This window comes from Epithele typhae (genome assembly GCF_022376455.1).
Source record: "Epithele typhae strain CBS 203.58 chromosome Unknown BXZ73scaffold_51, whole genome shotgun sequence".
In the NCBI taxonomy this organism is placed as follows: Eukaryota; Fungi; Basidiomycota; class Agaricomycetes; order Polyporales; family Epitheliaceae; genus Epithele; species Epithele typhae.
In genome coordinates, this window is record NW_025954242.1 from 46877 (window position 1) to 60044 (window position 13168).

General features: G+C 59.6%; 4 protein-coding genes and 1 non-coding gene across 5 annotated transcripts; 2 read left to right on the forward strand and 3 right to left on the reverse strand.

Annotated features, from left to right (window-relative positions):
- The first annotated feature begins 49 nt into the window (after positions 1-49).
- BXZ73DRAFT_t159 lies at positions 50-123 on the forward strand. Its single transcript has one exon. It is a non-coding gene; the product is annotated as a tRNA-Ile (tRNA).
- A 573-nt stretch (positions 124-696) lies between these two features.
- On the reverse strand, positions 697-2696 carry BXZ73DRAFT_91771 (ferritin-like domain-containing protein; the record flags this gene model as incomplete). Its single annotated transcript, XM_048026103.1, has 4 exons — positions 697-1992; positions 2045-2214; positions 2279-2392; positions 2645-2696. 4 exons carry the CDS (start codon positions 2694-2696, stop codon positions 697-699), a joined length of 1632 nt encoding a protein of 543 aa, XP_047874725.1.
- Positions 2697-3900: 1204 nt separating this feature from the next.
- On the reverse strand, positions 3901-5762 carry BXZ73DRAFT_51876 (peptidase S10 serine carboxypeptidase; the record flags this gene model as incomplete). The annotated part of the gene is made up of 11 exons (XM_048020714.1): positions 3901-4326; positions 4386-4411; positions 4482-4599; positions 4650-4743; positions 4808-4932; positions 4994-5147; positions 5195-5286; positions 5349-5389; positions 5437-5463; positions 5514-5599; positions 5656-5762. Coding segments are annotated over 11 exons (1296 nt in total), but the record flags the coding sequence as incomplete, so codon positions are not given.
- Positions 5763-6393: 631 nt separating this feature from the next.
- BXZ73DRAFT_51847 (SNF2 family N-terminal domain-containing protein) lies at positions 6394-10204 on the forward strand (the record flags this gene model as incomplete). The annotated part of the gene is given in 20 exon segments (XM_048020713.1): positions 6394-6471; positions 6483-6735; positions 6773-7017; positions 7034-7345; positions 7397-7620; positions 7719-7790; positions 7839-7965; positions 8022-8144; positions 8198-8369; positions 8420-8479; positions 8533-8558; positions 8608-8730; positions 8791-8944; positions 8994-9226; positions 9281-9550; positions 9604-9664; positions 9721-9843; positions 9898-10046; positions 10098-10124; positions 10181-10204. 20 exon segments carry the CDS (start codon positions 6394-6396, stop codon positions 10202-10204), a joined length of 2856 nt encoding a protein of 951 aa, XP_047874727.1.
- A 403-nt stretch (positions 10205-10607) lies between these two features.
- On the reverse strand, positions 10608-12695 carry BXZ73DRAFT_91774 (acyl-CoA dehydrogenase NM domain-like protein; the record flags this gene model as incomplete). Its single annotated transcript, XM_048026104.1, has 11 exons — positions 10608-10718; positions 10771-10870; positions 10930-10985; positions 11058-11496; positions 11561-11820; positions 11878-11983; positions 12053-12151; positions 12183-12372; positions 12432-12522; positions 12574-12594; positions 12657-12695. The coding sequence occupies 11 exons, from the start codon at positions 12693-12695 to the stop codon at positions 10608-10610; spliced, it is 1512 nt and encodes a 503-aa protein (XP_047874728.1).
- Positions 12696-13168: the final 473 nt, after the last annotated feature.

A 13168-nucleotide genomic window follows, 5' to 3' on the forward strand; every position in this document is an offset into this window, starting at 1 on the left:
TCTCTAGAGCCCGTACTGATGTAATTACTACCACATGCCTTATTTGTATGGCCGACTAGCTCAGTTGGTTAGAGCGTGGTGCTAATAACGCCAAGGTCGTCGGTTCGACCCCGGCGTTGGCCAGTGTTTTTGATGCCCTCTCCGAATATCTTCGTAGTCATCTTGCGCTCATCGGTCTTATACGAAACACTTCTGTCCATCCTCTACACTCCGTTCCAATCAGCTCACACTGCTATTCTCTGACAACAGTTGTGGACTTGAGAACAGCAGTCCCACACTCTGCAACTCTGTCACTGCCAGCGAGTCTGTGTTGCTTACCGATGAGCACACACCAAGCACTCAGGTGAAGGTATTCGGCGGTAAGGAGCACGCTACTTTGCACAAGTAGGACGTACAAAATCGACCAGCAACCCTAACAGTATCGTCGACAAAGCGATCGAGAGCGGCCAAACGCGAAGGGAACGAAGCAGTCGTGTGAAAAAAGCAACCGGTACGTGAATGCCTGTAGTGTATATCAAGTGTCCTCAGATTGGTATCGTGCCCTGTCCATGGAGGGTTAACGAGTCCGCGCGAGTCCGTCGGTACAGCATCTCCCCTCCCTACAAAAGCGGACCTGGCGTCGTCCGCTTTCAGCGGCCGCGGCGCAGCGCAGCGCGATGTGTGAGCGGCTCGGCTCTCTCGCCGGGAACGGACCCCTCAGTTCCCGGTGGAGACGGCGACCGCGGCGGCGGCGGACGAGCTCGCGGAGGAGCTGGCAGAGCCCGTGGCGGACGCCGAGGCTGATGCGGAGTCGGTGGCGGAGCCCGTCGCGCTCGCGGCGGTGGAGATGGCGGACTTGGGGACGTCGGCCTGCCAGCCGTCGATGGAGATGGCGCCCATGTTGCCGGTCTGGGTGTTGCGGGTGCCGGGGGAGCTGACGACGGTGTTGTCGCTCTCCTTCACGCTGGAGTTGTTGCTGTCAGAGGAGGATGACGAGGAGGAAGAGGACGATGACGATGACGAGCCAGAGGTCGAGGTGGCACTGTCGCTGCTCGAGGTTGAGGACGCAGCGGAAGAGTCGGTGGAAGAGGAGCTGTCAGAGGAGGACGAGCTGTTGGACGAGCTGTCGGAGGAAGACGAGTTGGAGCTCGAGGAGTCGCAGCTCGAGGAGTTGCAGCCCGAGGACGAGCTGCCGGTCATCATCGACGAGTCGGCAGAGTTGGTCGAGCTCGCGGAGTCGGTCATCATGCCCTCGCTGGAAGTGACGGTGGAGGACGCAGAGGCGATGATCGAGCTCGCCATGTCGGGAGAGATGGTCGTGGTCGACGTCTGCGCGTTCTTGTTCGCGCTGCCCGCGGCGAGCACGAGCTGGCCGATCTCCTGCTTGACGGTGTCGATGAACGCCATCACGGGACCGGCGACGACGGCCTGGCCAGCGCGGTTGACAGGGTCGCCGTTGAGGGCCTGCATGTCGGGGGTGATGAAGACCGCGACGGGGCCGTCGAGGTTGTCGGGGACGACACACTGGTCGATGGGGAGCGAGATCGTCATAGGCATACCGCCGATGAGCATCTGGCAGAACATGCCGTCGGTAGAGCCGTTGAGCGCGGGGGACGTGAACTCGAGCTTCGTGCCGGTCGTGACAGCGGTGTTCGTGATCGTGAGGGGCTGGTTTGAGGCACCGACACCGAGGTCGCAGCCGGAGATGAACGCGCCGGCGATGGCGAGGACCTCGTTCGGAAGGAGGCCGATGTCGAACGCAGAGGGGATCGAAGCACCGTTGTTGAGCACGTTCAGGATCGTCTGATGGCGCGCCTCGGTGGTGAGGATGGAGCCCGCAGCGGTGAGGATGGTCGGGTCGCCAATAAGATGGGCCGCGCCGAGGTAGGCCCCCACCCCAACGTTCTCCACCACACGGGCGGTTGCGGCCATCGTCGGGACGTCGTTCAATGCGTTACCGAAGTTGAAGCTGCAGTTCGAGATGGGCTTGTCGCCAAGCGACGCGATAACCGACTGGAGCAGAGAATTGGCACGGCGCACAAGACGGGAGGAGACAGAGCATGACGCACCTCGAGCGCAGTCTGGTGGGTGGCCTCATCCCCTGGATCTGCTTGAACTGCTCGATGGGGAGCTGGGCGTCGACGAAACCGGCGGCAGTGAAGTCGCTGTCCTGGAACTTTTGCAGTGCCTGCTGGTAGAACTGCGACTCGAACTGCTCAAGGACGTCCGCGAACTCTGGGAAGCGAGAGCATGTCCGATCAGCGGGCGAATGGATCAGCCGAAGAAAATCTGAACGCACTGAGGACGACGAGGTCGGTGGCCTTGTCGCGGCGGATGGGGGCACCGAGGACGATGATGGGTGCCGCAAGGGCAAGGAGGGTGGCGAGGGAGGCATTACGAAAGGACCGAGTTGCTTACTGCCGGAGTTGAAAGCCTGCTGGAGGACTGGTAGGGCGAAGCCGAAACGAATGGAAGTGGTCCAGGGGCGCTACCGGGCAGCCCGAAGTGACTGGAGAGAAGGTGAGCAGGACGAAGGAGAGAAGAGAGAGGCGACGGACCTTAGGCACCGAAAAAAGGGAGGAGAAGGGGAAGGGGAGGGGGGGTGCAGTGCGCGACGGACGGCAGGCCCTTTTCAGAGCGCGGCGGTGATTCGTCGCAGGCGTACCTCCCATACCGCATTCCTGGCTCGGGGAAACCGGCAGATTGCTTATCCCCATAACAACCGCGTTCAGTACCGCACACCCCTCCGCCCGCTGCTGCACCTCCTCCTGCCGGCCTGTGGCCACCCATCCGGCCCGCGCGGCGCCATGCTCGATCTGCGTGGTCCGACGGTGCAGGCGTCGCAGGCAGCGGCGCACCCGTTCTGCAGAGAGCCCGCTGGCCGTGGACTGCCTGGGCGATGGCGGTCTGACATATCAGTGTCGGAGTGATTGCACCAATGAGGAGGCGCGCGAAATGGGACGGCGCGGTGCGAATTACCAGACCCACGGCCGCGGTCCGTTGATCACCACCGCCAGCCACTGCCAGTCCGTCGCGCACTCTGCCTCAGCCACGTCCAAGAGCACCAGGTGTTGGTCTGCCTTTCGCAGCGCCCTCAGCAGTCCATCTCCCCCCACACATCGCCGCAGAAGTCCATCATTTAGACTGTCGCCATTTATTAATAGCTTCGTCAGAGATGCTAATCTTGGGTGATCGTGGCGGGCTAACACCTCCCAGATTTACATACAATCAATGCCGCGCGACGGCGACGGCGATGGCGGCAAGCCCGAGCACTTTCTCGTGCCCCGCTCCCCGCGCTCGCCGCGCCAGGAGCAGCAGCGCGTGGGCGGCACGCCGACACACGTCAACGCGCTTCCGGTCTCTCGTTCCGCTCCGGGATGGCAAGCATGATCGCCCACTCCGGAGGGCGCGAGGGGTTGCAAGGGGTGCCTGGCGCGCCGGCCGAGCCCAAGCGTGGGAGCGCCGGCCGCCATCATGATGTCTTCGCATTCAAGGACGCTTTGCGCGAGCAGGCACAGTCCATCTGGTGGTGCGGTCGCGCATTATGTGCGTGATGGCGGGTGGGGCGCAGATGTGGGTGCTGAAGGTTAGGCGCGTGTACGGACACTCCTCGTTCGGCGACAGCGGCCTGCGGCGAGCAGAACGGGCAAACCGGTGATCACGGGCGGCATATTTCTTGACGAACAAGTCTACAGCTGCTGTATCGGCGGGGGCGTGCTTCTCATTGGCCGCCCCGCGCGCGGCAAAGTTTACCGAACAGCCGCCCTCCCGAGGCCCCCGAGATGCCCGTGCGCCGAGGACCTCACATATCTTCCTCGACGAGCCAGCGGGAAACCATGGCGAGCGCCTCGGCGGGCTTGTCATATGGGACGTGCAGCCGGGGAAAAACCAGCGTCAGTACAGCGGCCCGTCGCTTCGACGCTAGAAGGAAGCACTCATCATATGGCCCGCTCCGTATATCGTCGCGAAGGTGAGGAGGCCGGACGTCTTGACCTCACCCACGGTGCGCCCGTCGACGGCCCAGTCGCGGAACGCGTTCGCGCGGTACCTTTCCGCCCCGCCCCACTCCATCTCCTCCAGCCAGAGCCGGCTCGCGACCCAGTTGCACTGCCAGTCGTACGTGCCCGAGTAGATGAGCACCCGGACGCCGCGGTCGAGGAGCGCGGCGATGTAGTTCTGCGACATCGTCGTCCGGTCCAGGCGCCCGCTGAAGGCGCTGCCGAGCTCCCCGTTGCAGGAGGTGAAGTTGCCCGGGCTCTCGACGCCGAGCAAAGAGCGGACTGAAGGCTGGTTCAGGTAGTCGGTGATCGCTCCAGATTCGGCGTAGCAGAGGTCTCCGATGCAGTCCTGTGGAGGCCCAGCCGTTATGAGCTGTGGTAGGCTGAAACAGTTTGAAACGCCACAACCTTGGAGATATCATAGACGTTTCGGCCTGCAAGTTCACTGATCATTGAGTGCCCCACAGGCCACTGAGGTCATAGCCTCTTGGGAGCATCACTCACCGCTGTGCGCGTACGTGCCACTCACGACCTCCTGGCAAAAGCTGAGGGCTGCGCGGCAGTTGATCTCATCATGCACCTCCACACAACTGGCCTGCATCGCTTTCTCACACCGCGTCAGCTTGGCAAACCGTCAGTCAGAATCAATGCAGTGTTGATGATATCACTCACCGCCGTCTTTTGCTGCACGCAGACGCTAATCGACTGGAACGGCACTGGGAGCGCGGCCGTTGCGCACTCCATCTCGTGTCTGCCGCGGTAGATCCTGTGATGATCCCGGGTGCATTAGCACAGCCGCCCTACGAGCGCGTGTGCTCGCTAGTACGTACTTGGTGTAGTCGACGACGCCATTACCAATCAGGATGCTTGTCAGGTTGAGGGTGTCGCGCCCAGCTTGTATCGCAATTTGGTTTTGATCATAGACGTAGCTCCCGAACGACGGCAGATAGCGTCCCTGTAGGAGGTGGAGATGTCGGTGAGGCGGCGCCAAGAGGATACAGACGCAGAGTGCGAACACCGTAGGATTCGCCGGCAAGGTGGAGCGGGCGTCCCTTGAACTGTGAGAACGTCTCGAAGAAGATCGTGAGGAAGGCATGGACGTTCTTGGCCGCGTCTTCAGTCGTCTCGATGGTCTCTCCGAATTCCGCGTAAGAGAACCCGACGTTGACTCTATGAACAGAGGTCACAAAGAACACGCATAAAGTCCACCGTCCGACTCACGGCTGGTCAGGAAGAAGATGTTCGTTTCGGAGTTCCAAGAGTATGGGTTCCAGGTGGTCCATTGCTCGACTCGTTTTTCATGTCGATACTGCAGGGGCCTTTGAAGGCTCATCAGCTTACTGAGAGACAGAACCACGGGATGTTTCATACCGAGCTCCATGAGCAACCCAGAGAAGACGAGCACCCGGGACCTGATAAATTGGTCAGCACTCCGGACGAGCCAATGGTTTGCTGGTACCTCCGTTGATCCACATCATCACGTCATCTGAACGAGCAGGTTAGTATTGAGCGACCCTCAAAGACCATATATTTCACCGTTGTCCGGATCACGTCGACTCTCAAAGAAGTAGAAGAACATGTGTTTGGCGCCATAGTCGACGTCAAGGTAACCTGTGTACACGCTGCATCGGTGTAAGTTGGACGAACAACGCGTAGACAAGACGAGGTTCGGACTCACTTGACAGTGGAATCGCAGAAATCGGACTTCTTGACCCTGACCTGGTGCGCAGGGAACTGGGGATGCGCCAAGGCGACAAAGTCGCTCGTAGAGGTCACGGACGCGAGGGACGCGTCGCGACCACGGACGCATTCACGTCAACGGCTTGAGACAGGCTGTTGCCACCATGACGGAGGTCAAATGCGACTTGCTGTACGCTAGCGTACGCCCCAGCATACGCAAGAGCGGCGCCGCACACAAGTGCCCTGAGTGCGTACATGATGGGAGCGGAGAAGCGAGGCGCGAGCGGAAACTCCCACCAGTGAATCCACCTAGCTAGACGCCGAGACGTGTGACCACATACAAGTCGCGAGCTTCCCCGAGCCCATATACGCGCTCGCAGGCGGGAGCCTGGCCACTGACGCAACCACAGACACAGTTCAGCGAACCCGGAAATGCCGCCCACAAACTCGATGCTCGTTGAAACGTGCTCAGTCAGTGTTCACGTGGGGTGGTGGTGGCCAAAAGCAGCAAGAGGTGCCAATTCACGGAGACTTGAGTCAGCTGTACGGCGCCTACCACGCGCCAGGGGCATCTCGCTGCCGGCTAAACGCGACCATAAATAAGGTTCAGGCGCGTCTTGTCGCGTCGCGTCCCGCGGGAGCCACGCAAAACTTGTCCACCTTCCCCTCTCTACCTGCGCCCCTACCGCGCGTCTGCCCCCTTGCCCACACTCAACCGCAGAAGACGGTGTCCACCATGCGTGTCACGCGAGGCCGCGCCAAAGCTACCCAGTCGGCGTCAACCACCCCTCCACCGTCGCTTGGAGTCGCCAATGTTCAGCGCAGGGGGCGTCAACACGCTCTACTCCGGATACCTCTGCGATCGACGAAGACGAGGTGGTTGCTCTCCCCAAGAAAACCGCAAAGGGCCCTACTGCCTCCAAAAGCAAAGGCAAGAAGCGTGCGTTGGAGACCGAGTCTGAGGGGGAGACTGTGCCGACTTCGAGAGCGGCCAAGCGGCGTGCTGGGAACCGGTCGCGTACATCGAAATCCTTCGAGGAAGCTTTCTCAGGTACGCAACCTTTCGAAGGGGTTTTGTGTCACACCAACGTATTGCACAGCTATCTGTTGCCGAGACGGTGTCCTCAGGACTAGGCGTTCGAGTAGGAAGATCTCGCCAACCATCATCCCTGATTCCGAGGAGGAAGACCTCTTGCTCATGGAGTCCGACCCTAGTGAATCTGAGTTTGAGCCTGAGGATGGGAGCGACGTAGAGCAATTCGACACTTCAGATGAAGAGACCATGGTCCAGGAGGCCCTCCTGCAATCTGTCAACGCCGCTCGCGAAGAGGCTGACCGCCGTGCAGGTGTGTCTAGCACGGTGCTGGCTCTTCTAGGGCCGGCCACCCGTCAACAGTGCCGCAGCGAAGAGGGCTGCCGCAGCAGAGAGACGGCTCGCGAAGGCGTGTGCGCATGACGGGAACTACGCCTCCACAGGAGAGGACATCTTGTCTCTCTCGGACGACGACGACTCAGCCGAAGAACCCCTCTCGAACAAGGGCAAGGGTAAAGGCAAGCCAAAGGTGAAGGCAATGACCATCCAAGACCTCCGGAATGCCAGGAAAGAGGCAAGGGCAACACGCGCCGGTGGTCGCAATGCGAAGGAAGAGAGAGCGTTGCGGAAACAGCTGGGACGGAAGCTCACTTATGTGAGTCGCGTCGGCTCGAGCCACACAACAAACGTATTCACTCTTTTGCAGGCGGAGAAAGCCACCATCGCCCTTCAGAAGAACCATCCGGAATTGAAGGATGTCTGGGGTGATTTGGAGAGACACGTCAAGATCGTCGAACCAAAGCGAGGCGAGCAACCCGCCGATCTCAAAGTCCAACTCCTACCGTTCCAGCTAGAGAGTTTGTCGTGGTTCAAGGAGCAAGAAGCAGGTCCTTGGAGTGGCGGAATGCTTGCAGTGCGTACTGGTCCCTCGTCACTATGGCGGCTCAGCTGACGCATGTATCTCTTAGGATGAGATGGGGTCAGTTACTTGGTCTCGTGCTCTCGTGCTGTGACTGACATCGGTTTAGTATGGGCAAGACCATTCAGATGATTGCACTCCTACTTTCCGATTTCGGATCGAGACCGAATCTAGTCGTAGCGTAAGTTACCTGCGCATTGAAATCAATCATCCACTGACGTCTGTGCAGGCCCACTGTTGCCATTATGCAATGGAGAAACGAAATCGAAACGCATACAGCAAGCAAGTTGAAGGCGCTCGTCTGGCACGGTTCATCGCGCGAGTCAAGCGTTAAAGAGCTGCAGAAGTACGACGTGGTACGTTCTGTGCTGTCAGTTAAATCTGCGTCTGTGCTTACCGCGATACTTTCTAGGTCCTCACTTCCTTTGCTGTTCTGGAGAGTTGTTTCCGGAAAGAACACAGCGGCTTCAAGCGCAAGGGTGTGATCGTCAAGGAGAAGTCCCCTCTTCACCTCATCAATTGGCATAGAGTCATTGTGGGTATTTGCACCCATGGACACGAGATTGAACAATGCTGAAGGTCGTTTAGTTGGATGAAGCCCATAACATCAAAGAGCGACAGACGAACACAGCGAAAGCTACTTTCGAGCTCAAGGCCAAGTATCGTTGGTGTCTTTCGGGCACTCCGCTTCAGAATCGTGTCGGCGAGCTCTACAGTCTAGTTCGTTTCCTTGGCGGAGACCCGTTCTCATATTACTTTTGTGAGTCGTTGTGCGCTAGTAGAGCAGTACGTCGGCTGATCTTTCATCAGGCAAGATGTGTGACTGCAAGTCTCTTCACTGGGTGTTCACAGACAAGAAGACCTGTGATGGTGCGTTCGTTTTCTTGGATCTACCCGCTTCGTGTCGACTTATCCGTATATAGACTGCGGCCATAGCCCTATGCAGCATGTACGTGTCTGACATGAGATCCGCAAATCTTGTCCTGACCCCTGTGCAGACATGTTTCTGGAACAACGAGATTTTGACCCCCATCCAGAAGAACGGCATGCAGGGACCTGGTGCCGCCGCCTTCAAGAAACTGAGGATTCTCCTCGATCGGATGATGCTGCGTCGCACCAAAGTAAGCTTCTTGAATTTTCCTTGAACCTTTGCGCAAATAGGTTCAAATGACATTTTCCAGATCCAACGAGCAGACGATCTCGGACTTCCGCCGCGAACAGTCATCATCAAACGCGAGTACTTCAGTCCTGAGGAGAAGGAGCTCTACAATTCTCTGTTCACGGACGCGAAAAGGCAGTTCACGACCTACATAGATTCTGGGACGATCTTGAACAGTATGTCTTCCACACTCTTCTAGGGTGTGCCGACTGACCTAGCTTCTAGACTACTCCAACATCTTCAGTCTGCTCACCCGCATGCGGCAGATGGCTTGCCATCCCGATCTCGTTCTGAAGAGCAAAAACAACGCTGGTGTGTTTGCAACCGACGAAGACGGAGAGGGCACCGTCTGCCGTCTCTGCAACGAGTTCGCCGAAGACGCCATCCAGGCCAAGTGCAGGCACATCTTCGACCGCGAGTGTATCAAACAGTACTTGGAGGCTTCTGTCGAAGTGACGGTTCGCATCCTCAATCCACCACTGCTGAATCGATCGCTTACGGGTTACCCGCAGCCTGCATGCCCTGTCTGTCACGTTCCGCTTACGATCGACCTCGAGGCCCCCGCGCTAGAGCTCGGTGAAACCGAGACCTTGAAGGTCCGCCAGGGTATACTTGGTCGCCTCGACCTCAACACTTGGCGGTCCTCGACGAAGATCGAGGCTCTGGTTGAGGAGCTGAGCAATTTGCGGCGGGAGGATGCTACCACGAAGAGCATCGTGTTCAGCCAGTTCGTCAACTTCTTGGACCTAATCGCGTACAGGCTGCAGAGGGCCGGCTTTGTTGTGAGTTCAGCCCCTCGTTCGCGCATGAGCACCAGCATCTGAACCATGAATAGGTTTGCCGTCTGGAAGGTACCATGAGCCCCCAAGCTCGCGACGCTACCATCAAGTACTTCAGTAAGCAGCCCAAGCCTGCGTACTCTTGCGCTTCACACGCTCATAATTGTCCACAGTGAACAACGTTCATGTCACCGTCTTCCTCGTCAGTTTGAAGGCCGGTGGTGTCGCCCTCAACTTGACGGAGGCTTCTCGGGTATATCTCATGGACAGCTGGTGGAACCCTGCTGTAGAGTTTCGTCAGTGTCTCTTCCCCTTTTTTCGGGAAAAATCTCTGATGCTTGGTAACGCAGAGGCCATGGATCGTATACACCGTCTGGGCCAGCACCGCCCCGTCAAGGCCATCAAGTTGGTCGTCGAGGACAGCATCGAGAGCCGTATCATCCAGCTGCAGGAAAAGAAGGCTGCGATGGTTGATGCTACGCTTTCTGCTGACGACTCGGTAAGCAACTTCTCCGTTTCAATCAGCTAACATCTTCTGACGACTGTCTAGGCCATGGGTCGATTGACGCCTGAGGATGTAAGCACTGCCTCATGCCTTGGTATACAATCACGTCGCTGACGGTTCCTTTTCAGCTCGGTTTCCTCTTCAGACTCTAGATTCGCATGACCTTGAACAATGCGCTCGCCTTCGTTAGATGGACACTCCCCTCCGTCTCGACTCCGTTATGGTTATGTTCCTATAGTATGCCACCGTTTTTCTCCCCATGGCTCCCTCCCCTGGTATTTTTACTCTGTACTGTTTCATAATCCGTGTCGGAAAACCCGCCTAATCGTGCTGTGCTGTCGTATCGCTGAGTTCGCTTTCTTTCTTGGGTCCCATTTCTTGCACCTTCTAGCCTATTGTACACTCAGCTTGACCCCGGACGTCAATCGAATCCCGCCGTGTTGCTTCCAGAAAAGCAGGGCCGCCCCCGCATACTATGCGTAATTGTACAAGTATAAGAAAGGTCCCAAAGGCCAGCGGTCAGCTGTCCGGTCCGAGCTCCAAGCCGTACGACGGTCATAGGCGAGCGTTATGTGGCATCTTCTTGATGACCTGACGCACGCCGAGGTCGCCCATGACGTCCTCGGACCCTCCAAGGATCGCATCGTACGGCGAGGTGCGGTGGAACTGCGCGTCGTGTCAGCGATTGCGCAGTCTGACGGGAGAAGGGGTACAGTACGTTTTCAATGAACTTGCCCATGCCGGACGCGGTGATGCCGCGTCCACCAAAGATGAGCGTCGCGTCCTCGGCGCTCTCGCGGCCGGAGCGGGTGACGTACCTGCGACGAGGGGACGGCCGGTGAGCGCAGCAAGGATTCAAGAGCCCAAGAGGACGTACTGCTTCAGGAGCGCGATTGTCCCCGCGATCTTGTCCGACTGCTCGTTGTACGACATCTGCAGGCGGAACGCAACCGTCAGTCAGCCCCCGCCAACCGGGAGCACAGGGCAGACAGGGAAGGCGCGCACGTGGTTCATCTGGTGCGTGACGAACTCGAGCCAGTTCTGGCCGGTCTCGACGCGCGCGATCATCGCCGCGAGCCGCGCGCGGACGACGGGCTGGGCGTGCAGCGGGCGGCCGAACGCGGACCGCTGCGCGACCCACTTGAGGCACTCCTCGACGACGCGGCGCTGGCCGGCGAGCGCGGTGCAGACGATCATCCAGCGCTCGTGGTTGAAGTTCGAGAGCACGACCTGCATGCCGCGGCCGACGGGGCCGAGGGTGTGCGCGACGGGCGCGCGCGCGCGGTCGAAGGTGACGTACGCGGTGCCCGCGGTGGACGAGTACGCGGTCTTGATCGGCTTCGTCGAGACGGCGTCCTGGCGCGCGACGAGGACGACGACGTAGCCGTTGGCGCTGTTGCAGGCGACGGAGAAGTAGTCGGCGAACGTGCCGTTCGTGATCCACCTGTGGGGAGGGGAACGGAGGGCGTCAGCGGGTGGGTCGAGGGGAGGGGGGAGGAAGAACGCGCTTCTTGGTGCCGGTGATGACCCATTCGTCGCCCTCGCGCTCGGCCCAGGTCTGCAGGCCGCCGACGTCGCTGCCGGCGAAGGCCTCGCTGATGGCGAGGCAGATGAACTTCTTGCCGCCGAGGACCTCGGGGACGACCCGCGCCTTGAGCTCGGGCGAGCCGAAGTTGAGCACGGGCGGGAGGCCGATGACCTGGCCCGCGAAGTAGCCGTCGACGTACCCGCGCGTGCCGAGCCGTCCGATCTCGAAGTTGAGGATCAGCTGCAGACGGACGTCGGTGAGCACGCGTGCGCAGACGGCACGGTCGACGCGCCTCACCTCGTGGAAGTGGTCGTACTCCTCGGGGGTCACGACGCCGCCCATGAGCGTGCGGCCTTGGAGGTGCTTACCGGGGCCTATCCGCATCGCCGGGATGTTCATCTCGCTGCCGACGCCCGACGCCGTGCCCGATTCAACAGCCGGTCTGCAGAAGCAGGGAGTGAGGGGCACTCACCACGACTTGTCGATGACCTCCTGCGACAGCCGCTTGCCGCTGTCCTCGCACTTGAGCGCGTCTGGCTGGACGACTCCTCGAAGAACTGCGCGCGGCCTCCTGGAAGCGGCGGTGGCTCGCGGTGTAGTACGGGCTCTGGAAGCCCTTCGCGAGCCAGGCGGGCTCCGCGTAGGGCACCTCGGAGAACGCGCCGGGCGCGGGGGGCGCGACGAGCTCCGTCTGGCCGGCGACGGTGCCGATCTGGAGGCGGGCGTACTGCGGGCGGAGGAGGACCTCGTGCCGGTGGAGGCCGAAGAAGGCCTCCGTCGCGTCCTTGCCCGCTGGACGGACGCGGGGTGGGGTGAGGAGCGGGCGGGTGGGGGATCGGGGAGGGGCGTACCGACGGTCTTGTTGACGAGGACGCCTGCGCCGCCGGGGTGGAGGTTGGCGAACTTGGAGAGGTCGTAGACCTTGGCGTCGACGATGATCCACTGCGAAAGAGTTCAGAGAGCGGAGGGGGCACTCGTGAGGGGTGCACGTACCAAGTCGCCTGGCTTGTTGTGCTGGAACACCGGCAGAGGGTGAGACACGACGCGCGGGAGTCAGCAGGACGCAGGAGACGCACCAGAGCGACTTGCTCGACAGTATAAGTCTTGGAAGACATGTTTGCGGTTGAAGCTGGAGAAGGAGAGGAAGAGGACGAGGGGAGGTAAGTAGTACTTGGCTGGTGTCTCAGTCCGGCACCCGGGAAGCCGGAGCGCGACTGTGCGGGGAAACGGCTCCGAAAGACGCGGAGTCCGAGGCCCCTGATTCTCCTCGCGCATCCACCCACCAATCACACGCTGCGCATTCCGCGCCTGCCGTGTCGGTCGCCAAGTTTGGTTGACCAGGTTGTTGACCCAGGCCCGAGCACCTGTACCTCACATCAATCAGGCCAGCTACGATGTCGTGGTGAGGATATGACATATGCTCAGAAGGGGGAGTTGGCTTGAAAATGTGGCCTTCATATGTTTTTGTGCAGACGTTCTATCACTTTACATCTTGTTGCATTACATTTATATGTATATGGAGAGCTCAGATCGTCGTTTTGGTGCTTATCGGTGAAGGATTAAAAACAGGAAATGGTATTCTATGACA